Consider the following 26,960-nt stretch of genomic DNA (forward strand, 5'->3'; position numbering starts at 1 on the left):
TTTCTGCTGTTTCAACAAAATTCTTTTTAATTTCAACCAATGCACATCACTGAAAACATGTTTTCCTATTGATTATGCCAAACAGAACATGCTCGCCAGAATACTCCCGGTGAGGTCCTTCAGGGTCAAAGTGAATTGCGCCAGTGAATTGATATTAATTGAAATTTAGGCAGTGGGCGCTCAGTTGTATGAACTGATGCACAGTGAACAACACAAGCAGCAAACCATTAATTGATGATGATTCACTGCCCAGTTTGCACCACTGCCACACAAAACAAGTGAAAAATAATACTGTAATCAAATAACAAAAGAAAAACTGTGTGGTCTGACTAAATACAAATTTCCCACAGTAACTAAATTTTCTTAAAGTACTTGATCACCTGAAATCTGAACTACATTTCAATAAATACAAAATACATTTATTGAAAACGAACAGGTCCACCAGGAAGCCAAAAGGTCTATCAAGGAATTCTTCAGCTCATCTGGTCCATTGCTTTTACATGGAAGACTTCAATAAAGAATGTAAGTCCCAGAAATTCCTTTGCAGTAAAGTTTTCCTTGATAATGGTTACGGTTCCTTTGTCAAAGCTTAGGTTGTCTCACCTGACTAGGGGGCTCACATAAATTCCTGGTTCCACTTCCTTTGTCAAACTTTAAGACCAAAGGCTTGTCAATACAGGGCCTAGAACATTAAAATGCAAACTCATTTCCAAAACTACTTAATACCCCTTTATTAAAATCTTATTCTCAGTGTACTTAATATTCCAGTCAAAATGGACTTCCCAGAAGATAAAGTCCTCATACCGTAGCAGTTCACATCTGTTCTCAAATACCTTCAAAATAACACATTACTAGAGATGTGAGCGTTGTACAGTATTTGTATTCAGGGGATACGGATACGAAGCTCACCAACACAGATGTCCGGTGGTCTATTCCCACCTTCCCAGAAACAGCCCAGTGCAATTATTCGGCTCTGTGCAGTGTACAAGTCTGTCAATATCTCTGGCACACTAATCACAGCACTAATCCCACTGGTGCTTCCCTGCCTCTCCCTGCAGCTGACTGCTCCACAACTGAGCAGGGAGACTCATGAGTGGACTAGGAGGGTTCCGGGAAGTGGGAATCGACCAGAGACGCACTTCGTGTTCGTATTCCCTGGAAACGAAGCACACATCTCTACTCATTACACCTGTTGAACTACTTTAACAGAGGAATTTAAAATGATAGTACAAGCACAGGACAAAGAAATACAGACATGTCTCATCACTCCATAAGAAAAATCATAAAAAGTGTAATCAATATTGGCATTGAAACCATTTGAAATAAGAGATTTTAATCTGAATATCCATGTTATTCCCTTCTGTAGGAGATCTTTGGATATAGCTTCCTCACCTGTCTTTATAGTAGCATACAGTACAAAAAATTTAAAGCTATCTTCTTTGTGACCCTGTGAAGGAGATATAAAGAAAAAAAGAGAAAGCGGAGTGAGCTGTCCCCTCAACAAAAGACACTCGCACAGGATGAAGTAGTTAAAAGCAGGGTTAAAAGAGGAGAAAGAGATGAGGAGGGAGATGAAAGAGAGAGAGGAAAAGATTGAGGTTTGCTTAGTGGAGGAGGAAGAGAGAAAGTTTTACCGTATCGGAAGAAGATATAAGAGATCAGACAATTTAGAATTCCGGGCACATCAGAAAAGAGAGGAAAGAGGAGAAAAGGATAAAGAAGCCGAACAGAATATAATGAGAGGATTGTTAGAAGTCTTTCCCAATCTAAAGACCAGAGGACTGTTACTGGACCCAGACAACTCCAAAGGAAACGGGACACATATAGACTCTCTAGAATGGGCAGTAGTGGTGTATCCGCGAGGACAAGGTCACAGGAAGAAGGTGGTCAGACCGGACTCCTCGTTCAACAGTCCACCACTGAAGGGCAACTGGGTCAGACATCCCTGTTGAGGGACCATCTATGTGGTGAGGAGTACACCCCTGAGGAAGCCCATTGATCCCGAATGGTTTGGACCAGTCTCTTCATACGTCATGTCAATTCAAAGACTAATTTGTTATCACTCCACAATGGACAGTTGCCTGATGTGAGTTTATTAGAACCGGTAGAGGTGATCATTCACCTAATGTGAAGTTCAATAAAACTGTTGATGTTCAAAAATAGATTCTTTTGTTATTTCCCACCAAAAGAGAACTGCTCCAGATTTATGAGGAACCCGATCACAAACCCATTTCTACAAAATGACTTACTAGTGGCGCATCCATCACTTCATTTCTAATCCCTGACTGGTGTTCTTGCATCCTGATTTTAACTGGCCTTGCCGTGTTTCCTGCATATGTTTTGGAGCAATCACAGATTATCAGGGAAATTAATTGGATGTTTGATTTAACTTCTCCTTAGCTGACAAGCCAGGGGAGTATTGCCAAAAGTGAATATCACTCTATCTCAGGTGAACATTTTTTAATCTCAATACAAGACGACCGGCCATACAAGATGACCCCCCAAAAAGAGGAGGGCGAGGAAGAGGCGGGGGGGCGGCAGGAGGAGGAGGAGGCAAAAGGAACCGGGCGGGTGGCGGCGAGCGCGCGTGGGACTGCCTGCCTGCCCGCCTCCCTTCCTCCCCAGCGGCAGGAGGAGGAGGCGGCAAAGGGAACCGGGCAGGTGGCGGCGAGCGTGTGCGCCGCTGGATCAGCGGCACGGGGCGGCGGGCGAGCATGGCAGGCTGTGCTTCCCTCCCTCCATCCATCCTGATCAACTGCCTGCCTGCCCGCCCGCCTGCCTTCCTCCCCAGCCAGCACGGCCCCGCATCACTCACTCGGCGGCGGCGGCGGCTCCTTCCTGGCGCACCCGGTGTACAAGATGACCCCCCCCCACTTGGAGGCATGTTTTGGGGGCCCCAAAAGTTGTCTTGTACTAACCTGATCTACAAGTCATTTCATTCCTGGCACATGAGAAGGAATTTGCCTTTTGGATATTCCATTAGGATTAAAAGAAATATACAGGAGAGGGTGTCTGTAGAAGAGAGCTATAAAATGGTAGCAGATCTCAAAACGTTTCCACTGAAAAAAGATTGAAAAGTACGAGAAAGACCACAGCAGCAGTGGAAAAAGACAAAATAACAGTGAAAAATCAACATGGTTACTTTATGCTCTAAACTAGGCATTCCTCATCCTCTCTCCGTAACAAAGCCATGTGAAGCTTTAGGCATCAAAGTCAATAGCTGCAACTCGGGTACTTTACCACAAAACACCATACTGTCCTCCCTCCATCCTCTTCCATTCAGGTCCTCCACTTATCTATTTTTTCCTGACTGGACTGCCTGACAGTCCATAACAGGTGAATTCTGAGCAAAACATTTCCCATAACTTAGGCATTTTTATGATTTCTCTCTTATGATTCAAGAAATAAGAAACGTCATCCAACCATTTCCCACACTCCTGGCATTTGTATGGTTTCTAATCAGTGTGGGCTCTTTTATGTCTTACAAGGCTTGAATTCACAGCAAAACATTTCCCACACTCCTGGCATTTGTACGGTTTCTCTCCTGTGTGGATTCTCTTATGACTCATAAGTGTTGAATTCTCAGCAAAACGTTTACCACACTCCTGGCATTTGTATGGTTTCTCTCCTGTGTGGATCCTCTTATGACTCATAAGTGTTGAATTCTCAGCAAAACATTTACTACACTCCTGGCATTTGTATGGTTTCTCTCCTGTGTGGAGTCTCTTATGCTTCACAAGGTTTGATTTCCAAGCAAAACATTTCCCACACTCTTGACATTTGTATGGTTTCTCTCCTGTATGGACTATCTTATGCATCAAAAGGTGTGAATTCTGAGCAAAACGAGTTCCACACTCCTGGCATTTATACCGTTTCTCTCCTGTGTGGACTCTGTTATGACTCAAAAGGGTTGAATTCTGAGTAAAACATTTCCCACACTCCTGGCATTTGTATGGTTTTTCTCCTGTATGGAGTCTCTTATGCTTCACAAGACTGGAATTCTGAGTAAAACGTTTCCCACACTCCTGGCATTTGTATGGATGTTCTCCTGTGTGGACTCTCTTATGATTCACAACCTGTGAACTGTGAGCAAAACATTTATCACACTCCTCGCATTTGTATGGTTTCTCTCCTGTGTGGACTCTCTTATGACTCACAAGGTATGAATTCGTAGCAAAACATTTCCCACACTCCTGGCATTTGTACGGTTTCTCTCCTGTGTGGATTATTTTATGCTTCAAAAGACTTGAATTTTGAGCAAAATGTTTCCCACACTCCTGGCATTTACATAGTTTCTCTCTTGTGTGGACTTTCTTATGGTTGAAGAGATGTGAATTTCGAGCAAAACATTTCCCACACTCCTGGCATTTGTATGGTTTCTCACCTGTGTGAACTGTCTTATGAGTTACAAGGTGTGATTTTCGACCGAAACATTTCCCGCACTCCTGGCATTTATATGGTTTCTTTTTTTCAAAATTCACAAAGGGTTGCATCCAACTTAAACATTTCCCAGTCATTTCACTCACAAAGCACTTCTTTCCAGTGTGGAGCCTTTTGTGAAGCATCAGTGCTATCTTCATGGCAAAATGTTTTCCACACACAATGCATGTGTAAGGCTTCTCCAGAATGCAGCTTTCCGTTTCTGCATGTATTCTCTGGCATCTGGTAACCTCTAACTGATGCATAAAACTCTTCCCAGATTTGGGATATATATTTTTCTTCCTCCAGTTTTCTCCGAGGAAGTGGGACAAATGCACTAGAGACAGAACCAAAGAATCAGATAGATCTATGGGGGGAAAGAGAAAGATTTATTAAGGGGGAATTTTGATGCATGAAAACTCACATAAAACTAAATCTGTGGGGTTTTTAAGGCACATAATATTTTGTCCTTTTCTCCTCTTTAATTTTGCATTCTCATCCCTGTCCCCCTTTTTGTTCCCCATCAACAGATACATTATACCAGTGGTACCCAACTGGTTTAGGGAGTAGGATCCATGCGTGGGGGGGGCTGGTGCTTGTTGTGCTCGGATTCACGGGGGGCTTGCTTGTGAACGTGTGCGGGGCATACTTCAGAGCATGCATGGGGGGATCACTAGTGGGGGCAGGTCACGCTCAGGGGGAGGGAGGCGGGACACCCGTGCATGCTGGTGGGTGGGATGTGCATGTGAGTGGGAGTGCGTGGAGTCAGTGTGTGCGGGGGCGGGGCAGGAAATCTGTCTCCATGGCCTGGTCCTGCATAGACCACAGATCGGTGTTGGGTCATGGATCGGGGTTAGGGGACCCCTACTCTAGACAATCTTTCTTGCTTTAAACCATCAACATTTAATTCCAAACCATTCAAGAAGCTGGTTCCATCTTCTCCTCCAACAGAGAGAGGAAGGGGTAAACAGAATGATTTGCTGAAACATCTAATTTCCACAAACCTGCTATTGTGATAATTTTTATCTCAATTTAGAGTCTCATAGGGGTCCCCAGGAAACTGCCAGTGCAAAAGAGGGCGTGTGTAGTCTCCCCACAACTGTCCATCTTTCTCTATTCTCTGGGGAGGGAGTTCTCAAACACCTTGTGGGTGAAAGCTGCTGCTTTTGTGTGGGTTTCTCCATTCAAACTACAGTGGTGCCTTGCTTGATGAGGATAATCCGTTCCAGAGAAATCACTGTAGAGCGAAAATCTCATCAAGCGAAATAAAAAAGCCCATTGAACGCATTGAAAACCGTTCAATGCGTTCTAATGGATGAAATACCTGCTCGTCCAGCGAAGATCCTCCATAGGGCGGCCATTTCTGGGCGCCTGTGCAGAGAAAAATGCCTTCTAAAAACAGCGGGGAGCCATTTTCAGCAGTTGGTGGGCCATTTTGAAAACCCGACAATGAGCTGTTTTGAAAGTCGTAATGCGAAGAATCAGTTCCTGAAGCCGGGAACCGATCGTCAGGAAGTGAAAAAAGCCCATTAAAACATCATTTTGCAATCACAATTGCGATCACAAAAACATCGTCATGAAGCGGATTCGTCATCAAGTGGGGTAATCGTTAAGTGGGGCAACACTGTATTCTCTTTTCTCTCTCTCAGTGTGGCCGCCATCCTCTCTGATCTTTTTTCTTGACTCTCTAATCTTATGATCTGTCCAGGAAAAGAGGTTTTGGGGGGGGGGGGTTGTTAACAATTTCTTCTATTATATTTTGTGAACTGTAGGGAGATATTTGGCATTATGGGCCCTGCAGTGGCTAGCACGAGTTTGAATAACTGATGCAGAAGAACTATTGTTGCTGTTGTTGTTAGTCTCCTTAGTGCCTTTGCAAAGAGATATTAGCATCAGCTGGAGAAAGAGGGGGCCTTACCGAAAGAGGATATCATTTGCCAGTTCTTCTCCATGACTTCCTGGTGGAGGGCCTTCTGGTCAGGATCCAGCAGCGCCCACTCCTCCTGGGTGAAGGACACGGCCACCTCCTCAAAGGTAACTGGATCCTAAAGGAGAAAGAAATCAGGACCCTTTCATAGGTTTCGCAAAGATGACCTCCTAAATCCAATACAGAAGTAAAGAGAAGTGGCTGGATCTTATATTGTAGGTTTTAAGTTTCATCAACACCCTTTCTATAGGAGATCAAGTTTACCAAGGGTTATGAGTACTTTGGCCATGTGCTCCCTCCAGGAAGAGAAGTCTCCAAACCCCAGTGGCTGGAGATCAACAGAGGGAAGGGGATACTGGCAGCCTACTTGCCTTCCTTGGAATCATCCCTGAGGCATCAAGGAAGACTCTTTGGGGCACAGGATGATAGACTGAACCAGCCTTTGCTCTGATCCAGCACAGCTACTCTTAGTCTCATATTTTCCACATGAAGAAAGTTATGCTTATCAGCCTGCCATATAATTATTGATAACGTGGATCATCTCATTAAAAAAAAGCATGGCCAGCTTCAATGAGGAGTAAAGTGGTTGAATATTCCAGGATTCAAATCCACGTGGTGTCCCGTAACCCCCTTCTTTGTACCTGATCTGGTTCTGCTGCATCACCAGGAAAAGATGAAGGAATACTTGTTGTTGGCCTTTTCCCAGAACCTGTGGGACAGACCAAGGGGGCGGGAAGCCATTTGTATAAACTTCTCTCACAGTGAGATCATGACATCAAGAAATGCAAGCTAAAAACAAAAGTCTAGAGCATGGGTCCCCAAATCCCGGTCTGCCAACCAGTGTCAGTCCATGGCCTTTGAAGGACATGGTGGTGGATACAGATCTTCGGCACACACACACACACACACACCCCTACATGTCCACCTGCACACATGGCCTGCCCACCCGGACGCACATGTGTCCTGCCCATCCGTGGGTGGGAAGAGAGCGCGCCACCCATCTGCGAGTGTGCCCCCCTAACCGGTCCATGGTTCAGAAAAGGTTGGGGACCAACTTTGGGCCTCCAGATGTTCTTGCACTACAACTCCCAGATATCCTAGCCAGCAAAGATGGTGGTGAAGGCTTCTGTAGTCTAAGAACATCTGGGGGGGCCAAGGTTCGGGACAACTACTCTAGAGCAGTGGTTCTTAACCTTTGTTACTTGGATGCTTTTGAACTGCAACTCCCAGAAACCCCAGCCAGCACAGTTGGTGGTGAAGGCTTCTGGGAGTTGTAGTCCAAGAACATCTGGAGGCCCAAGGTTGGGGACCACTGCTCTAGAGGATTCACATCCCAGTGAAAGACACAAGTTCCCACATAATAAATGGTGCCCCTTCAGGAAAGTGTGAGAAAATACCATGAAGAAACACATAGCACACCAAACACAGTATTCTCCACACTTTTCAAAGAAACAGAAAGAAATGAAGGATATTTTCAACTTCTTTGACTTCACATTATAGAACATCAGTGCCTGCTCTGAAGCCACTGCCTTTACGTGGGGTTGATGATCCCTCTCCAACTCAGGATTCCTACATTCCTCTTAATATTTAAGCTGAATTCTTCAATCATTATATGTTTTTTGTGGTTGATTTAAGTTATTTCTTACAGTAAATTTTCCATTCTCACTTTGCCATAAAAGAGAAAAGAATGTAAAAGTTTTTTGCATTTATTTTTCATTATCAATTACAACCAGAAAATGTTGCATAAATGTGCTGTATGATGGCAAAAGAGATATGGGGAAACAAAAATATTTCTGAAGAATGAAAAAAGGGGATGTCATGCCAAAGCATTTTTAGATCCATTGGGGCTAGTCTGTGGGGCAGTGACGCCGGAGATCCCCTTCTGGTCCCCGATGAACCATGTTACTGACTGGGTGATGTGGAGCCATCCACTCTCCCCTCAGCCTAATCTCCCTCACAGAGTAATTCTAATAAGGATAAGGTGATGAGGAAGGCAGCTGTGAGCATCTCAGAAGAAATGTGGGATATCATGATAACCAACCCACAAAGAAGTATCCATCGTTCAATCAAGTTTTCTCCCAAAATTTGTACTTTAGAGGGTTTTTTCCTAGACGCCATAAAAGTGAATCTTTTCGTAATTGGCCTCCTTGAGAGAAACAGAAGAACCGCTAGCTATGTGAAAAATCTAGGAAAAATGAAAACACTGGTTTGACGTATAGAAGGAACTACAGACTAGTGTCCCTCTAGCCTAAAAGGTACGGGTGAGGGGAGGGGATATGCAGAGAGAAACACAAACTCTCCCAACATAAATCCTTACCTACTAAACTGGAACTTTCCTCGTTGCCTTGATGGCTTTCTTGTCTTTGGGGACTTTTTCTGGCGTCAAAAGGAGATTTCTGTGCTGCATGGATATCAGACTGGATTTCTACCCATGGATTTCTAATCTGTGGATCCATTATGTGGAATAAGAAGATTGAAAAGAAACATCATGCTTAGATTTTTGCAAGGAAAACATCTGGAACTTGTAGAAATTGTGGGATTTCAGTTTCTCCACCCTTTTGAGTAGTAATTGTTACATACAGCTATGACATCACTGCCCGTCACTGCTGAAGCTGTGTGTCATCTGCCAATGGCATGACGGAGGGTGGGACATAAGGGGTGGAGCTGTTGTATATAAGGGGAGTGAATGGTGTGAGTGGTTCAGGTAGAGCTTTGAGATAGGGACGGTTAGGGCTTGGAGATACTGAGAGATAAGAACTGTGCTACATTGAGAGAGTCTGTGAGAGTGGGTGTGTGATAGTTATAATATTATAGTGATTAAAGTATTATTTATATTCAAGTGATTTACCATTCCTTTTGTTTGTACACAATAAACCTTAATTTTTATTTTGAATTCACACTTTGGCCTGAAGATTCATTTGAGGGAATGGTTGGTGGCAGTGGGAACAAGAGTGATTGAGAGTGACGTAACGGCCCCTTTGTGAGGTATAAGGAGGCTGTTACAGTCATGGACAAGATAGAGGAGTGGATCCCACCCTACCACACCCCAAACTGCTGAATTGAATGCCATTTTCTCTGAAAACTGAGCACACCGAGGGTGGAGTAATGCACACACCCTGTTTTAAAGTGGAAGAGAATCTCCCCAACATAAGGAACTGTTTTTAGGTTCCAAATATGATACACACGGACCACACATCTTGCTTTCAAGGACCCTAAGGGAGGGCGGGGGGAGCCAATTCTAGCAGAACAGCCATCAAACAGACAGGCAGAGGCTGTGGGCTCCCCCACTTCAGACTCTGAGTCACCAACAATAATTGTTCTCACCTTTTCCTCTCCTTGTTTTTTCTCTTCTTCCTGACTCAGACTCAGGAAATTTTCTGCCAGTGACACCGCCTGGGAAGTGGTCTTGGCTCCACATTCTCTCACCCAGCTGGACATCTCCAGGGGGAGAATGGTCAGGAACTGCTCCAGGATCACCAGGTCCAGGATCTGAGCCTTTGTGTGTTGCTCTGGCTTGAGCCACTGACGGCAAAGGTGGTGGAGCTGACTGCAAACCTCTCGAGGGCCATCAGCCTCCTCGTAGGAGAATTTCCTGAATTTCTGGCACTGCGTATCTGAGCTGAGCATCTCCTCACCTTGTACCTTCTGTGCTGTTCCTTCCCAGAAGGTCCCAAGACCTCCTGCCTTGAGAACATCAGGGTCTCTTCCTTCCCTGGGGCCAGATGTGTGTTGGGCTGCCATTTTATTCTGTAGCCAAAAATGCCTCCAATGGAGTCCTGGAACCCCTCTCCTTCTGCGGAGGAAAGACTGCCTTAAGAGACCAGATTGTGAAAGATCTGCAAAGCGAAGACCCTGCCGTGTTAACACAGTTAAGGCAAAAAAAGGCAAAACAGCAGCCGCCAATCAAACCTCATCCCCAAATATAAAAGGCAGGAGAATCCCAAGGCTGAGCTGAGAGACAGGCATGTGGGGCTCTTCCTTCACTGGACAGCCACTGACCAAAGTGTTTCAGGCCCTCAGAGGGTCAGACATGGAAGAATCTGCCACCCGGATGGATCTTTTCAAAATACTTAAAAGAAAAAGAAATCAATTTCGTAACATTATTCCTTCCTTTTGTTCCACCAGAGATGGAGGGTTTTTTCTTATCTACAGTAGCTTAGAGCTACATTTCTCGAACAGGAAAAGGTTCAGCACAGGGCAGAACCCTGATTCTAGAGATTTCATAATATTTCTCATAATTATTAGCTAACACCGGTGAACTCCCACTTTTCATGCACCCAGGGGTAAAGCAAACGTAAGACGATCACAGCAGTTAGCAGATGATGGATTTGTGGTTAGTGAACCAGTAATGTTTGCCAACTATCCTTTCTGAGGCAGCTGACCTACAGAGTTGTCTCCCCCAGCCTCCCCTCTGAAGCCCAAGAGGAAAGCCCCTTCCCTTCAATGGGAGCAAGGAAATTTCCAAATTCCACTCTTTGTAGGTAGATTTGTAATGAAGTGGATTTGGTCCTCAGGCAGCCAAATGGTTTGGATCATCATAACCTTGGATTTCCCTCCAGCCCCTCTCCTCTCTCTGGCCTCCCCCAGGCCCCACCACCCTTTCAGGCAGATTCACCATCCCTCCCAGCTGCAATGGGGAAAACAAGGCTACTCCCCAGATCCCAGGAAGGGAGAAACAGATCCCTGGTATACCTTATATACCAGGGATCACCCCTTATGTTAAAAAATAAAATTATAATTTATTTTTATTTTTTAACATAAGGGGTGACAAAAAGGAAAAGGGGACTTAGGAATTTATGGGGAAGAGGAGAGACCATAACATGCTAACAACCATTCAAAACTTAAAGCCATATCATAGTTTTAAATTGTTCTGTTTTCTCTTTTCTGCCTTTTAGATTAAGCACACATTTCAGTATATGCTATTTACACGTTGCCTGTTAATTTAAGATCCCTGGTATACCTTTTGACAGAAGCCACACTTTCCTCTCCCTCTCTGGTCTTTTTCTTCCCTCTTTCATCATTTTCAGGATCCCTTCCTCTTTCTTTTGACAAAAGAAACATCAACCAGAGAAGGCAGCGAGAGGGGAGAACAAGAGCCAAAACTTTGTTTAGATAATATGCAGAACAGGTTTGGACCCTTTCACAGAGCTCAGAAGAGAGCAAAGTGGGTAATTCAAAACCCAGTTGTGTCATTTAGCAGCTTTGGCTATTCCTAAGGAAAGGGTAATCTTATTACAGTACTGTATTATGCTATTTTTTTTGTTCTAATTAGTAAAGACATATTTTTCTTGCATCTGAAGAGTATGCCTGAAGCTAAATTTACATTAGCACCTTGAAATGAAATCAGAAGGCAAAGTGCTTGGCGAGACTACTAACTCTTCAGTGACCAATTTCATTTGGAAATCCAGGGAAATGCAGTGATTTATAAAGATGCCCCTGATGGTCTTCCCAGAAGAAATTAGCCATGGTCTCTCATCTCCCGTTGTCCTGGGATTAGCTGGAGAGGGGGAACAAAGAAAAGACAGACAAAGGGATCTCTTCCTGATTTTTAAATATCTCTCCATCCACCTGATTGGTTGAATTTGGGGAGGCATCAGGAGCATCATCAATGATACCCTAGACTCTTTTTCTTTAATTTTTTTTATTTCCATTTACATTCCCTTTTTTTGTTAACCTTTGCTAAGCCCCCATGTTGGAAGCCTGTAAGGTAAGAAAATGGATCCATGAAATCAAAAGTATTTTCTCATGCTTTCATAAGAATATTTTCCCATGGAATCTTCCCCAAACCACCCACAAATCATAGATGTACCTTGTTCCCACCAAAGAAATCTTGAATCTTTTGGGACATGAAAAACCATGGAGGAGGAGGAGGAGAGAGAGGGCTTGGAGGTGGAGGAGCCAGACAGGATCTGGGGCACTTTGGGTGGTGTTTTGCAAAGAGGCAGATGGAAAAGAGCCCATTAAAGAGTGTTGGTATGGCCCAAGATATTCTGCTGCCTGTAGCACAGGAGAAAATCCTGCTCCCTTTCGGCCTCTTAGACAGATACTCCACACAGACGAAGAAATTAAATACTGTATATGACCCAGTTTCAACACTGCAGGTGGGACAATGTGGATTAATGGCTCCGAAGGAGGCCAGCAGTCCAGCTCTGGAGGCCCAAGAAGAGAAAGGCCAAAAAGGGGCTCATGGGGGGAGGGTTGGGGGCCCTCAGGGCTGCCCCTCTTCTTTCTGCCACCTGAGGCCGCCTCCTCGCTCTTCTTAAACCTTCCTCCTTAGGCTTTCTCACACGAAAGGGCCAGAAACTCCCATCGAGAGGAACCAAGCCCGTCCCTCCCCCGCCCCTCATGCTCCTCGCGTGTTTCGCTCATCAAATTCAGCTGCAAACCTTTCCAAGGATTTCCAAGGACTCAAAGGGGAGGGGATGAGATGGGGAGCCACCGTTTCCTTCTCCCTCCCTTCTTTTACTCACCAGGAGACCGCTTTTCTTCCCGAATTTCCTGCCCAGAAATGATTCCCCTGTTTCCCTCCCTTCCTTTCTTACTCTTCTCTTTCCCGGGGTTTCTTTTCCCAGCAAAATCCAGATCAGAAAAGACTCACCCGCCCGCCTTTTGTCTCTTCAGGAAAGGCTCTTGTTTCCAAAGCGTCCCGTTTAAAGTTGCCTCCCTTTTCACTCCAGGCTGGAGGTCGGGAGAACAAATGTTTACACGTGTTATTGTGTTTTTTTAAATAGCTGTGTATCACGTGACTGAAGCCGAGCCTGGCAGGACAAACACAAACTCCTCCAATCTCCTCTCGGAGCGCCTGGATGGGAGAGTCTCGGTCTCTCTAACTCTCTCTTTGGTTCCCTGGATCAGGCAGGAAAAGGGAATTTATCTAAACAAGCATGATCTTCCAGGGAGTGAAGTGAACTGGAAAGCCTCTACAATTTGACCTTTTTTTTTTCCGTCTCTCTTTCTTGGATAAAATTATCCCTCTTCCTGAGACTGCTGGACAGTTTTTGGTTTTTTTTCTCTCTGATTTAAAGCACCTGCCTAGTCTTAGTATTTTTCATAATTTCCACTCCTCCCTGTGGCTTTTTTTTATTTACTGGCCCCGTCAGATGCCTTCATATCCCCTAGTTTATTATTTTCTTCTTTGCAAGGGTAGGGCGGGGCCTCTGAAAAAAGCGAGTTGAATTGCTCCGCTCTGAGGGTTCTATAAGCAGCATTTTGATTTTTTAATATTGAGACTGCCACAGTTCAACATTTTTTAAAAGCAGTTTTTGAAAAGAGAAGCAGACTTTTCTGTCAGCTGCTGGAAGCACTTTGGCTCTTGTCCCCTCCCCCCCCTTTTTTTTGCTCTTTGTTTTGCTCTATTCATTTGCTGTGCTTCAAGCATATTTGTTTTTTGGAGTTGTACAAAAGCAGCTCTAAAAAGGTACACTGTACAGTATTTGAAAAGTGCTATCCTTTTTCCCCTCAGTCTTCTCTATTCAAGGCTAAACATGCCTTCAGTCTTTCCTCACAGGGCTTGGTTTCTAGTCCCCTGATCATCCTTGTTGCCCTCCTCTGAACTTGTTCCAATTTGTGGGCCTTGAAGTGCACTGGCCAGTATTTGAGGTGAGGCCTAACCAGGCCTGAATAGAGAGGATTTAGTCTTTCACAGGATTTGGCAACTATAATTTGCTTAAAACAGCCTAAAAAGCATTTGCCTCATTCTCAGCCACCTTGCACTGTTGGCTTATATATTCAAATTCTGACCTATAATTCCAAGATACTACCTGTTCATATTATTAATGAGGAAAGTATCCATTATCTTCAATTTTTCATCCACCGCACCCCATCCCCAGTGTAGAACAGTACACTTATCTGGTAAACATCATTCTGTGTTTTCAGGCCAGTGCACTATCCTATCAGGATCTTTTTCAATGTTTGGCCCATCTCTCAGGGTTTTAACTAGTCCACATTTTGTATCATCTGCAGGCAGGATTAGCATTTTGATTCTCCTCAAAAAAAAGTCTGCCAAAATAAAACACATGTAGCAAAAATGGGAGCAATTTTACAAAATAGGAAATTCTCTCTGGAGGGGCTACCATAGTTACATATGATACCAGGATAAGGGGAAAAAAGAAGCAGACTAGAAAATCATGCATATGAAACATTTATTTAGAGTATTAAGCTTTAAAATGTCAAACCTGCCTCAGTAGAGACACTTGCAATTCCCAAATTGCTCTGCTGACTCCAAATGGGACCACTCTGAGCAATAAAATATCCCATTAAAGGAAAATAGTCATTAGCATAGAGCAGGGATGTTGGCAAATCTTTGGGTCCAAGTCTCTCAAGTCCAGGTCTTTGGTACCAAGTCCCAAGTCCAAGTCCCTATTCAGAACAAGCACCCCCACCCAAAAAGGGAGGGGTGAGTGGGTTCTGAGTCATGAGTTCAGTTCAAGTCATGGGGGGGGGAAGTCCCCATCCCTGGCATGTGGTGTCTCCAAATTGGGCAAGTATTTAGTGGCTAGAATACTTCTGGTTTGCATATGATTTGTGTAAATTTCTGCAGCTAATCAACAAAGTACAGGGGGTGGCAAAAAAGAGAGATGCATCTAAGTAGCTCGTCAATTAGTTACAATTAACCACATCAAACTGTACAAAAAAAGGGATACAACCGGCAAGTTGTTAACTACTACTGCAATTTCTGCACAATTCTAAGTGTTTCAGCCTGAGATTTCTTCCTTTGCACTAATTGTTCACCAAGTACCATTTTGGGTTTCGATTTCTCTGAAGATCTAGTAAATTCATCCAACAAACAAGAACGTGCCAGTCTTCAACTGGGATGGCAAATATTGCTATTCAGCAGAAACTTTATGCACCAGGAGTTCAAAAAGCCTTTCCCTAAGTTGCTGTGAGTCACTTTCTGCTCCCACTATAATTAAAATTAACTGAGAAGTTGTGGTTGAGGTTAGGGTTTCAGGTGCTCTTCTTGTACTTCCTGAATCTGCTGAGAATTTCACCCTTTTTCCAGAAGGGGACCCATCTCCTGAAAATCAGAATACATCCCTTGGACTTCTCACCAAACTCTGACATGAGATGTTTTTAATTCCAATATTTTACACTGATAGGGACACCAAAATCAGTACTTTCAGCTCTGGTGCATTACTTTAAAAATGGCATAGAGCTCGTTTCAGGCCAAGAGTTGCAACAGAATCCTCTTATGCATTATGTCCCGAATTGGATTGCCTGCAGTCTTCAAATGGTTTTTCAGACTCCTGTCATTAATATGGCTCCACTCCTATAGTGACTCTCTAGTAGTTCAAAATATACAGAATCTGAACCAGAAATCAACGATTTCCCATGTTACAAGAATCTGAAGGGCTTCTCTCCTGTTTGGTCTCTCTTCTGCTTCAAAAGCTGTGAAGTCTGAGGGAAATATTTCCCACATTCCTGACATTTGTATGGGTTTCCCCGTGTGGACTCTCTTTTGAGTCAGAACTGAACTCTGAGCAAAAATATTCCCACGCTCTTGACATTTGAATGATTTCTCTCCTGTGTGGAGTCTCTTATGACTCATAGGATCTGATCTGTCAGCAAAACATTTTTCACATTCCTGGCATTTGCCTGGTTTCTCTCCTGGGTGGACTGTCATACATCTCACGATTACGCGGATCACATAACCTCCATTATAGCAACTCCCCTGACTGCCAATCTGCTTCAAGGCACAGTTCAAAGTGCTAGTTCTAACCTATAATGCCTTAAAAGGGCTTGGGTTGAATTATGTCAAGGACCACATCTCTCTTTATGAGCTTGTCTGGGTGTTAAGATGATCAGACTGTCTGATAAAAGATTTCAAAGTCTTAACACATCTAAAGCCCTAAATGGTTTAGGGCCTTGTTACCTGGCGGAACGCTTTTTCCCACCTAGGTCTACCCGTACCACTCGATCTAGCCAGGAGGTGAGACTGAGGAGCCTAACGCCGAGGGAGTCCCGGAAATAAAAAACAAGAAACTGGGCCTTCTCAGCGTTGGCTCCTTATCTTTGGAATAGCCTCCCTCCTGAGATTCGCATGGCCCCTTCCCTGGGCATCTTTAAATGCCAACTGAAAACCTGGCTGTTCAAGCAAGCCTTTCCTCCATCCACCATCTGATTTTGTTTTTTGTGCCTTCTCCCATCTGGATCATTGTGTTTTTTAATAATATGTTGTTATGATTTTAAACTGTATTTAGATTTGATATATTGTTACCCACACAGAGTAGTCAGTACGACTAGATGGGCGGGCTATAAATGTAACACATAAATAGATTTTTCTCAGACCCACCACCTTCACAGGTCCATTTTATTTTTATTTTATTTATTTATTTATGTATTTTATATCCCGCCTATCTGAATCACATAGGATCACTCTAGGCGGCCATTTTGTGTGGACATAGAAGACAGCCTTCTCCATTACCGCTTCCAGACTTAACTCCCCCCCACAGGAGGCCAGGCTGGGTCTTTATTAGCTATTCTGCAAGCAGTGATTGACTGCCTTGATTTTTTAATGGATGGTTGTACTTTGAATGTTGTTTTCTTGTTGCCTTTCCTCAGGTTTTTTTATGTGCTGTAGTCATTTGATCCTTTTTAGTATTTGTATACTTACTGTTTTTAGTTTCTAATATTGTCTTTTGCTGTTGTAAACTGCCTTGGTTCCTTTCTAAGGAGAAAGCTGGGGTAAAAATATTTTGAAGGAATAAATGACAGCTGAATTGCTGTAGGCCCACCTCATCCTCCCTAGGTTCTTACCTTTCCTGGTTCATAAAAGCAACCAGACCTCTAAAGATGCCATGATTATAATTAATGGGTCTCTCCGTGAGGGCAGGGTTCCCCTTGCCCTCAAGGAGACACTCATTGGGCTCATCCATTAAAAAAACTAAACTTGGCGGTGGACGATATTAACAACTATAGACCCGTTGCCAATGTCTCATCCTTAAGCAAGCTAATGGAGAGTGGTGGCTGATCAGCTAGAGTCCCTCATGGAGACCAAAGCCCTTGATCCATTCCAGTTTGGGCCAGGCCATGTCATGGCACAGAGATGGTACTGTTCGCCCTGCAAGATGACCTTCTGAGGGAGACTGAATGGAGGCAAAATGACCTTGCTGGTCCTCCTCAATTTATCGGAAGCTTTTGATACTGCCAACCACTGTACCCTCCTGGGAGGCTCTCTAGAATGGGGATCAGTGGCTTGGCTTTGTCCTGGCTCTGATCCTTCCTCGAGGACCGTCCTCAGAGTGTACAGCTTGGGGAGAAGACGTCCACACCTTGTACTCTCAACTGTGGAGTCTCACGGGGGTGGATCATCTCCCCATTGCTGTTTAATACCTATATGAGGCCCCTCAGGGAGTCATGAGTTCTGGAGCTTTGTGGCACCAATATGCAGATAAGAACACTGACCCTGAGAAAGGTCCGGAAAGAGAAGAGTAAAAACCAGAGCTTAATGTCAGTCAACTAACCCACTTCTGGAAAAACCTCCTCCCCAAAATCCAACTGGCCCCTTCACTCACAGCCTTCAAATGATCTCTTAAGACATGGCTTTACAGACAGGCTTTCCCAAAGATTACATCATGATAATGCAGTAGCAGTCTCAACATTTATTTTTCTTTCACCATCTTGCCTGTTAATTTTTTTAAACATTGTATTTCTTTGTGTTCCTGTTGTTTTGGTGATTTTGATGGTATATTGCAATTTTGATATTGATTTTGATTTTGGTGTAACTATTATGTCTGATTTATTTAAGTGTTAGTGTAATTTTTTTATAGTTTTGTTTTCTCACATTGTAAACTGCCCACAGTGGCCTTGCAGCCAGATGGGCAATATGAAAGCCAAATAAAAGAAAAAAAATACAGTGGTGCCTCGCTTAACGAGCACACCATTAATGACAAATCCACATAGCGATCTATTTTTTGAGATCACTTATGCAATCGCATTGAGATGTTTTAATAGGCAAAACATTGCATTGCGATGATCGGTAAGCGTTTCGCTTACCGATCTTCGCATTGCGATGTTTTGGGAACAGCTGATCGGCAGTTCCAAAATGGCCGCCAGGTGCCCAAAATGGCTGCCACAACCATTTCCTTGTGCTGCCCTCGCTTACCGAGGTGGCGAAAAAGGCGGCACTATGGAAGATCTTCACATAACAGTGAATTTTTGCCCCACTGCGGTTTCCGGATAGCGATGATTAATCTGGAATGGATTAACGTCGCTATGCGGGGCACCACTGTAGCTTCATAACAACCTATCTAGAACTACTATAACAATGAGTTCCCTCATATCCATTAAGAGCATAAGAATGAACTTCGAGCAGTATGTCAATTGTAAAAATTTCTTTCCCCACTCCTGTCATTTGTACAGCTCATTTCCTAAAACAATACTTTTGTCACACAAAAGGAGAAACAATTTCCGTCTTATTCATATCTGAAGTGTTACTGTCCAGAGTGGACTCTCTTGTGTTTCACAAGGTGAGAACTGTTGGCAAAACATTTCCCACAATCCAGGCATTTGTATGGCTTTTCTCCTGTGTGGACTCTCTTATGCCTCACAAGATTTGAATTCTCAGCAAAACATTTTCCACACTCTTGGCATTTGTATGGTTTTTCTCCTGTGTGGATTCTCTTATGCCTCACAAGGTTTGAATTCTCAGCAAAACATTTCCCGCAAATTTGGCATTTGTACGGTTTCTCTCCTGTGTGCATTCTCTTATGACTCACAAGCTGCGAACTGTCGGCAAAACATTTCCCACACTCCTGGCACTTGTATGGTTTCTCTCCTGTGTGCATTCTCTTATGACTCACAACCTGTGAACTATTGGCAAAACATTTCCCACACTCCAGGCATGTGTATGGTTTCTCTCCTGTGTGAACTCTCCTGTGACTCACAAGCAGTGAATTGTAGACAAAACATTTCCCACAATCCTGGCATCTGTATGGTTTCTCTCCTGTGTGGACTCTCTTATGACTCACAAGATGTGATCTGTCAGCAAAACATTTCCCACATTCCTGGCATTTGTATGGTTTCTCTCCTGTGTGGACTCTCTTATGAGAGACAAGCAATGAATTGTAGAGAAAGCACTTCCCACATTCCTGGCATTTGTAGGGTTTCTCTCCTGTATGGACTTTTTTATGACTCAGAAGCTGTGAATTGTGGAGAAAGCATTTCTCACAGTCCTGGCATTTGTATGGTTTCTCTCCTGTATGGATTTTCTTATGACTCAGAAGTTGTGAGCTGTGAGCAAAACATTTCTCACATTCTTGGCATCTGTGAAGTTTCTCTCCTGTGTGGAATCTCTTATGGCTCACAAGCTGTGAACTGTGGGCAAAACATTTCTCACAGTCCTGGCATTTGTATGGTTTCTCCCCTGTATGGACTTTTGTATGGCTCAGAAGTCGCGAACTCTGAGCAAAACATTTTCCACACTCCTGGCATTTGTATGGTTTTTCTCCTGTGTGGACTCTACTATGAGTCACAAGGTGTGAACTGTAAGCAAAACATTTCCCACACTCTTGGCATTTGTATGGTTTCTCTCCCGTGTGAACTCTATTATGAGTCAAAAGATCTGAAGTGTGAGCAAAACATTTCCCACACTCTTGGCATTTGTATGGTTTCTCTCCCGTGTGAACTCTATTATGAGTCACAAGATCTGAACTTCGAGCAAAACATTTCTCACACTCTTGACATTTGTAGGGCTTCTCTCCTGTGTGGACTCTTTTATGAATTACAAGTGATGAACTTTGAGCAAAGCATTTCCCGCACTCCAGGCATTTGTAGGGTTTCTCTCCTGTGTGGACTCTATTATGGCTTGCAAGCTGTGAACTGTTTGGAAAACACTTCTCACACTCCAGGCATTTGTATGGTTTCTCTCCTGTGTGAATTTCATTATGGCTCAGAAGCTGTGAACTCCGAGCAAAGCATTTCCCACACTCCTGGCATTTGTAGGGTTTCTCTCCTGTGTGGACCCTCTTATGGTTCACAAGTTGTGAACTGTGGGCAAAACATTTCCCACAATACTGGCATTTGTATGGTTTCTCTCCTGTGTGGACTTTGTTATGGCTCAAAAGTTGTGAGCTCCGAGCAAAACATTTCCCACACTCTTGGCATTTGTAGGGTTTTTCTCCTGTGTGGACTCTATTATGAGTCACAAGGTGTGAACTGTACGAAAAACATTTCCCACACTCTTGGCATTTGTATGGTTTCTCTCCTGTGTGGATTCTCTGATGAATGAGAAGGTTGAAACTGCTGCTATAAGACTTCCCACATTGCTGGCATTTGTATTCTTTCCATCTTTTGTGGACAGTTACATGACTAACAAGAGGTAACTCACGATGCAAAGACTTCGTAGGCGGTTCACTTACAAAGCGCTTCTTTCTGGTGAGGACCCTTTTGTGAAGTAGCAGCGCTCTCTTTGTAGCAAACTGTTTTCTACACATAATGTGTTCGTAGGGCTTCTCTCGGATATACCTCTCCTCTTCCGTGTGGGTTCTTGGATGTTCAACAAGCTCTAATTTGTATCTAAAATGCTTTCCACAGTGGGGACATACACTTATCTCCCTATGGATAATTTCTGGGAAGAAAGAAAAATGCAGAAAAGAATCAACTGATGACAGGAACAGGTTTTTAAAGGTTTTCTGAAGAAGATGCATGAAAATTCACATGGAATGAAAACTCTTAAATGTTTCAAACGCCACAACAGTTAGTCATTTATTCCTTGAGTATTCCTCTTTAATCTCCCATCACATCTAAAGAATAATCCAGAGAAACTGCACAGTTTCCTTCAAGGTCATTTGGTATCTTATAAGACTTTCCTTGCCCTTCTACAATTTTAGTTTAACTTTTATGTGTGACCAATACAGGACAGAGGATAGCAGTTTGGCAGAGGGTGGAGTGCAGCAAATAAGGCAGGAAAAGTCAGGACATCTGTCAACCTTTCATTGCTTACTGAGACTCCTCTCAAATTAATTGACAAACCACAGATCAAAGCATTTACAGGAGTGGCATTTGTGGCAAAGAAGGGAGGGAGGGAGGAAAGAAGGAAGGAATAACTGGCCACCCAAATATTTACTGATAACTATCACATCCCCTTTCAATTTTTTCCTCTCTAGGATACGCATACTCGGAACCCTCAACCCTCAAAGCAACCCAGGGCTTGCTTTTCAGACTCTTCACTGCTGGCCTTTTCTGAACATGTTCCACTTTCTCACTGTCTTTCTTCAATGTTGAATTCCAGAACTAGGAACAAAATTTGAGGGTAAGTCTAACCAAAGCAGAAATCAGCGCTATTTTGCTGTTGTCTGGACACAACAGATCTGTGGATGCATCTTAAAAGTGTATTGGACTTTTCTTCAACTACACCACATTGCTGAGTCACTTTTCATTTTTATGCCACGAGGATGAAAAAGAAACAAAAAAGAGGGGGGGGGGAAGCTATTTGGGGTTGGAAATGCACCTCTCCAGAAACTTACAGTGCAATCTGGGAATCTTCAGCCCTTCTGAGGTTCATGAATGATTATTCTCATCATGATCCCAATTTGGCAAAGTTCGCTACGGTAATGGTAGCTGGAGCTCAGCATATTGAGTGGGCCACCGGTGGCCCAGTCTCGCATTATGGATCTCACAGAGGCTAGAGTGAATCGGGACATCATTCCAACATGGAAGCATTCACATTGCTGTCATTGTTACCAGTTATGGCACAGCTAACACTACAGATGAGCATCAGCGAAAGGGGGCCTTACCAAGAGATGAGGCTGTTTGCCAGTTCTCCTCCATGACTTTCTGGTGCAGGGCCTTCTGGTCGGGATCCAGCAGTGCCCACTCCTCCTGTGTGAAGAACACAGCCACCTCTTCAAAGGTCACTGGTCTCTTAATGAAAAAGAAAGCAGTTATTCTGCATAGGTTTCATGCAGGTAACTTCCTAAATCTAAAACAACAAATAAAGAGAAGTGGCCGGATCTCACTTTGTAGGTTTCAACTTTCATGAGTGGACTTCATGAGCCTTCCTGTTGAAGAGCACTTTTACCAAGGGCTCCTAGTCACCTTGGCCATCTGTCCCTCCCCCCAGGTGCGAGTTTCTGGGAATCAACAGGGAGGCCGAAAGGGCTACTGGTGGCCTGCCTGCCTTAGGAGCTTCCCGGAGGCATTTTAGGAGCCTCTGTGAGGAACTAGATCATTCTTTGGTCTGACTGCACATAGTTCCTCTGACACGCTTAGCTATCCATGCCAGAAAACAGAGGGAGAGACATCTACTCGGAACAAGGAGTGGACCATGTCATAGCAGTCTTTATAAGCATTAAAAATGTGGAGCATTTCATGAAAAATAAATGGCCCGATTAATTCAGGACCAAAATGGTTGAATACACAAGGACTAGAAGTACACAGGGTGTCTTTTCACTGCCTTCTCTGTACCTGATCTGGTTCTGATCCCTCACAAAAAAGACAGGATGGAATATTTGTTGCTGGCATCCTTCTGGCCCCTGCAGGAGAGACAAAGGGGCGGGAAGCCAATCAGACAATCTTTTTTGAGAATAAGATCATAATCAGAAACAAAGCTTGCTAAAAAGTAAACCATTTAAACACAAAAGGATTCACATCCTGGTAAAAGGCAGTGGTTCTTAAGAGTGAAAACTGTGCCCCCACCAGAGAATGTTTCTAAATAAAATTCCAAGAGGGGGACAAGACTGTGAGATATTTTAACTGACTACGGACATTTCCGCAATAGTTCGCAAGGCTAAATCTCAGGATTTCTCCAGCATGTCAAATAATATTTTTCCACTATTTCAGAGCAGCCTGGAGACCACCAACAGAGAAACACAAACCACACCCACCTACCATTTTCCTACATTTTTTTGAGGAAATAGGAAAACATGAGGCGAGATTTCACCTGTCAGTTGACCTTATTTTCTTCAAAATGGATAGGAAATCTGGCTGGTTGTTACTGTTTCTCAGCTTGTTTTTCCCAATTTCCTTTCGTACCAAATGTCTTAAGAACACAGAAGCTTCCCCCCTACTATGAAGTAACTGCCTTTTTGTATGCCTGATGCTTCCTCTGGCTGCCTGTACAGTTTTTCCCATCAGTGAGTCTTCCGATCTTGTTAACTATTATGTTAAATTTTTCAAATGGCCATTAATTACATTTCCAGTAACGTTTCTTACCCCCCAAAATCAGTCATGTTAATTTTTCATTTTAAAAGTGCAGGATGACTGTAAAGGAAACATGGGGAAGCCTTCATATTTCTTTGCATGAAAAGGGGGTATGATGCAAAAACATTGTGGAACTAATGAGTTCCGGTGTGGATTCGAGTGATCCCATTCTGTTCCCAGTGGAACCACGAGACCTACTGAGCCATTCAATCTGTCTTAGCCTGACCTAACTCACAAGGTGGTTTTAGAGAGGACAAAGGGCTTAGCAAGACATCTGTGAGCACATTAGAAGAAAAGTGGGATATAAATATAATCCACAAACAAATTAAGTACAGTGGTGCCTAGCTTTACGATTGCCCCGCATTACGACGAATCTGCATTACAACAATCTTTTTGCGATCACAAAACGATGGTCTAAATGGGGGAATTTCGCTTTGCGATGATTGGTTCCCTGCTTCGGGAACTGATTCTTCGCAAAATGACGTTTTTTAAACAGCTGATCGGCGGTTTCAAAATTGCCGCCGGGTAAATAAAATGGCTCCCCGCTGTGTTTAGGGACGGATTCCTCGCTATACAGGCAGCGAAAATGGCCGCCGTATGGAGGATCTTCGCTGGACGATGAGTTTTAAGCCCACTGGAACACATTGAAAGGTTTTCAATGCATTTCAATGGGCTTTTTATTTTCGCTTTACAATGTTTTTGCTTAATGGCTATTTTTCTGGAATGGATTATCACCGTTAAGTGAGGCACCACCGTAGCTGTCATTGAAGCATGTGTGTCAGGATCTGCGTGGTTCCATATTTATACTGCATAGGATTTCGTCTTCAAATAGGTGAAAATGCATCTCTCTGCCTTTGTCCTCCGGGACAGAAAGAGGAACTGCCTGCTATATAAAAAATCTTAGAAGACTGAAAATCAAGGCGCAGGTTTCAAGTCGAGAAAGAGCTAAAGAAGAATACACCCACACAATCCCAGCCTCAAAGAGTCAGGGAACAAAAACAAACAAACAAATTAATAAACCACATAGATCTTCCTTTCCTTTTGCAGAAACACAAACACACAACCTCCTAGCACAGATCCTTACCTATTGTTGCTGACACCTTCTCTGCGGTCCTGATGGATCTCTTGTTGCGAGAGGCACTGCTTGATTGTCAAATGGACCTTTTTCTCTGCCACAGGGAAAGCAGACTGGGCTTCTGCAGGGAGACTATAATAGGTACTAGGACAAAATAAATACTAGGAATGCAAAAATATTCTGATAAGAGAGGTAATTATCGACCAGAGAATGTCTGTCATACCAACCATATCTAAGCACTAATGTTATATTATGCAATTTATAATCAAAGTTATTTATTGTTTTAACCAAGATGTTAGCGATTATTTTAATATACAATGGCTGGCACAAACACACAAAGAGAGAGATCCTTTCACTTTATACAAATAGTAAGGTTTTTTTTTCTAAACGCTTCCAGCTACACTATATGAAAAAGGGAGACTCCTTTTTCTGCCTGACTTTCCTGCTCAGAAATGGCTCCCGTTTCCTCCTCCTCCTCCTCCTTCTTCCCTGTTTTTTTCTTTCCCAGGGAGTAAAGAAGATTCACCTTCTTTTGTTTCTCTCTCTCTCTTTCGCTCATAAATAGATCAATTTCTGCTTTCAAAGTGTCCCTTCTAAAGTTGCTGAGCTTCTCTCCTTCTTGCGGACAGATGAGAGCACGCATGCGTACATTTTTAGGAAAAGAGGAATAAAACTTGTTTTTCCCTTTCCTATCACGTGACTGAAGCCGAGCCAGGCTCCTGGCAAGGGAAGCACAGACTCGCCCAATCTCCTCTCGGAGCTCATGGATGGGGAAGTCTCGGTCTCTCTAACTCTCTCTTTGGGTCACAGGATCAGTGCGGAAAAGGGAATTTATTTAAAGCATGGTCTTCCAGGGAGGGGAATGAACCAAGCCTGTACAATTTTATCTTTTTTTTTCTGGCCCTTTTTGTTCCTATTTCTTGTATCCAAGTAATGCCACTTCTTGAGACTGCTGGACAGTCTTCGTTTCCCCCCCTCTGATGATGATGATGATGATGATGATGATTGTTGTTGTTGTTGTTGTTGTTGTTGTTGTTGTTGTTGTTGTTGTTGTTGTTGTTGTTGTTATTATTATTATTATTATTATTATTATTATTATTATTATTATTCCCTGCCTGATCCAGTGACTCTTTGGGTCACGGGATCAGGCAGGGAAAGAGAATTTATTGGAAAGCATGATCTGCCAGGGAGAGAAGTCATCCACAAAGCCTCTAGAATTTTATCTTTTTAAAAAAAATCTCCCTCTGCCCTTGTGTCAAAATAATCCCACTTCCTGAGATTAATGGCCTAGGATTTCTTCCCTGATTTAAGGCACCTGTCTCTTCTCGGCATAGCTCCTTTCCACAGTGGCTCCAGCAGGCTTCACAAAATACAAGAGTACAGGTCCCTGCCCCAAGGAGGTCGCAGAGAACATCCAACAGATTGGCCAAAGACTGGAACTGAATGGCAGAGCGCATCCTTTCCATGTTGAAAGTCCCAGATAAATAAGAGCCTCTTCAGTCAAAATGGTCACAAGCACTGTAGTAGGAGAGAGACACTCTTCTGCCTAGAACCAAACAAAAGTGGATCTGGAATCCTCCCATGGAAACAAAGCTCTATCCTGGGTAATACTTGATGGGAGCACTTTAAAAAATGACAAACATTAAAGAGCTTTTGAATCCTGAGACATGGTTCTGCTTCTGTCCATAACCGGGCAGGAATTCTGTAAGTAGAATTCTATCCTTTCCCCCAAAAGCAGGAAGCCGATCAAGGTATTACTGAAGGTGGGACCTTTCCACCTCTTTCCCTAGAGCAACGGCGGCGAACCTTTTTGGGCCCAAGTACCCAAACTGGGGGGGGGGGGGGGAACCCAGCAGGCGGTGGGCTGAGGCAGCCCCAGAACCAGAAGTGGCAGTGGAAGGGGGAATCCCGGGCATGGAGATTCGAGACCTCACTCCGGATCCATCACCAGGGCCAGGCTGCTCCAGATCCTGGCCCACCATCTGTCGAAGCACCAGCAGCTTGAGGTTTGGCTGCGGGGGGGGGGGGGTAGTAGCGAACCGACGACTTATGGCCTGCGTACCCACACGAAAGGGCTCTGCATGCCAGCTGTGGCACATGTGCCATAGGTTTACCATTCCTGCTCTTAGAGCTTGCTGGAAAGTCACTGCTATAGACGAGACACAATGTTGTCATTGATCTGAGTTCTTTGGCAGTGTGTTGAGATGTGCTCATTCTGCTCTGCAGACCTGGTTCTATGTGAGGAGAGGGAACTTCTCTATGGCAAGTGGTCTAGGGGTTTGTGTGCCTCTCCCTTATTTTTGTGCCCTACTGTCCCCATCTGGCTCCTCCACAGCCCCCCTAGGTGCTTTATTCTCAGAAAAGAAAGAGAGAGGGGGCTAATTACTGCTCCCCAAAGAC

General features: G+C 43.8%; 1 protein-coding gene across 4 annotated transcripts; it reads right to left on the minus strand.

Moving 5' to 3' along the window:
* Positions 1 to 25,216, minus strand: LOC110091173 (uncharacterized). 4 transcript variants are annotated; one of them, XM_078388251.1, is made up of 6 exons: positions 25,087 to 25,203; positions 24,570 to 24,704; positions 22,751 to 22,818; positions 22,081 to 22,207; positions 18,782 to 20,912; positions 1 to 4,299 (listed from the first exon to the last, which is right to left on the minus strand). In XM_078388251.1, the coding sequence occupies exons 3-6, from the start codon at positions 22,805 to 22,807 to the stop codon at positions 3,456 to 3,458; spliced, it is 3,159 nt and encodes a 1,052-aa protein (XP_078244377.1). In that variant the 5' UTR covers positions 22,808 to 22,818; positions 24,570 to 24,704; positions 25,087 to 25,203; the 3' UTR covers positions 1 to 3,455. The 4 variants fall into 4 exon arrangements, with proteins under 4 accessions (XP_078244377.1, XP_078244375.1, XP_078244376.1 ...); XM_078388249.1 differs by lacking the exon at positions 1 to 4,299 and having other exon boundaries at positions 14,471 to 20,912; positions 24,570 to 24,678; positions 25,087 to 25,216; XM_078388250.1 differs by lacking the exon at positions 1 to 4,299 and having other exon boundaries at positions 14,471 to 20,912; positions 24,570 to 24,681; positions 25,087 to 25,209.
* Between the last annotated feature and the right edge of the window lie 1,744 nt (positions 25,217 to 26,960).

This window comes from Pogona vitticeps, chromosome 2 (assembly GCF_051106095.1).
Source record: "Pogona vitticeps strain Pit_001003342236 chromosome 2, PviZW2.1, whole genome shotgun sequence".
In the NCBI taxonomy this organism is placed as follows: domain Eukaryota; kingdom Metazoa; phylum Chordata; class Lepidosauria; order Squamata; family Agamidae; genus Pogona; species Pogona vitticeps.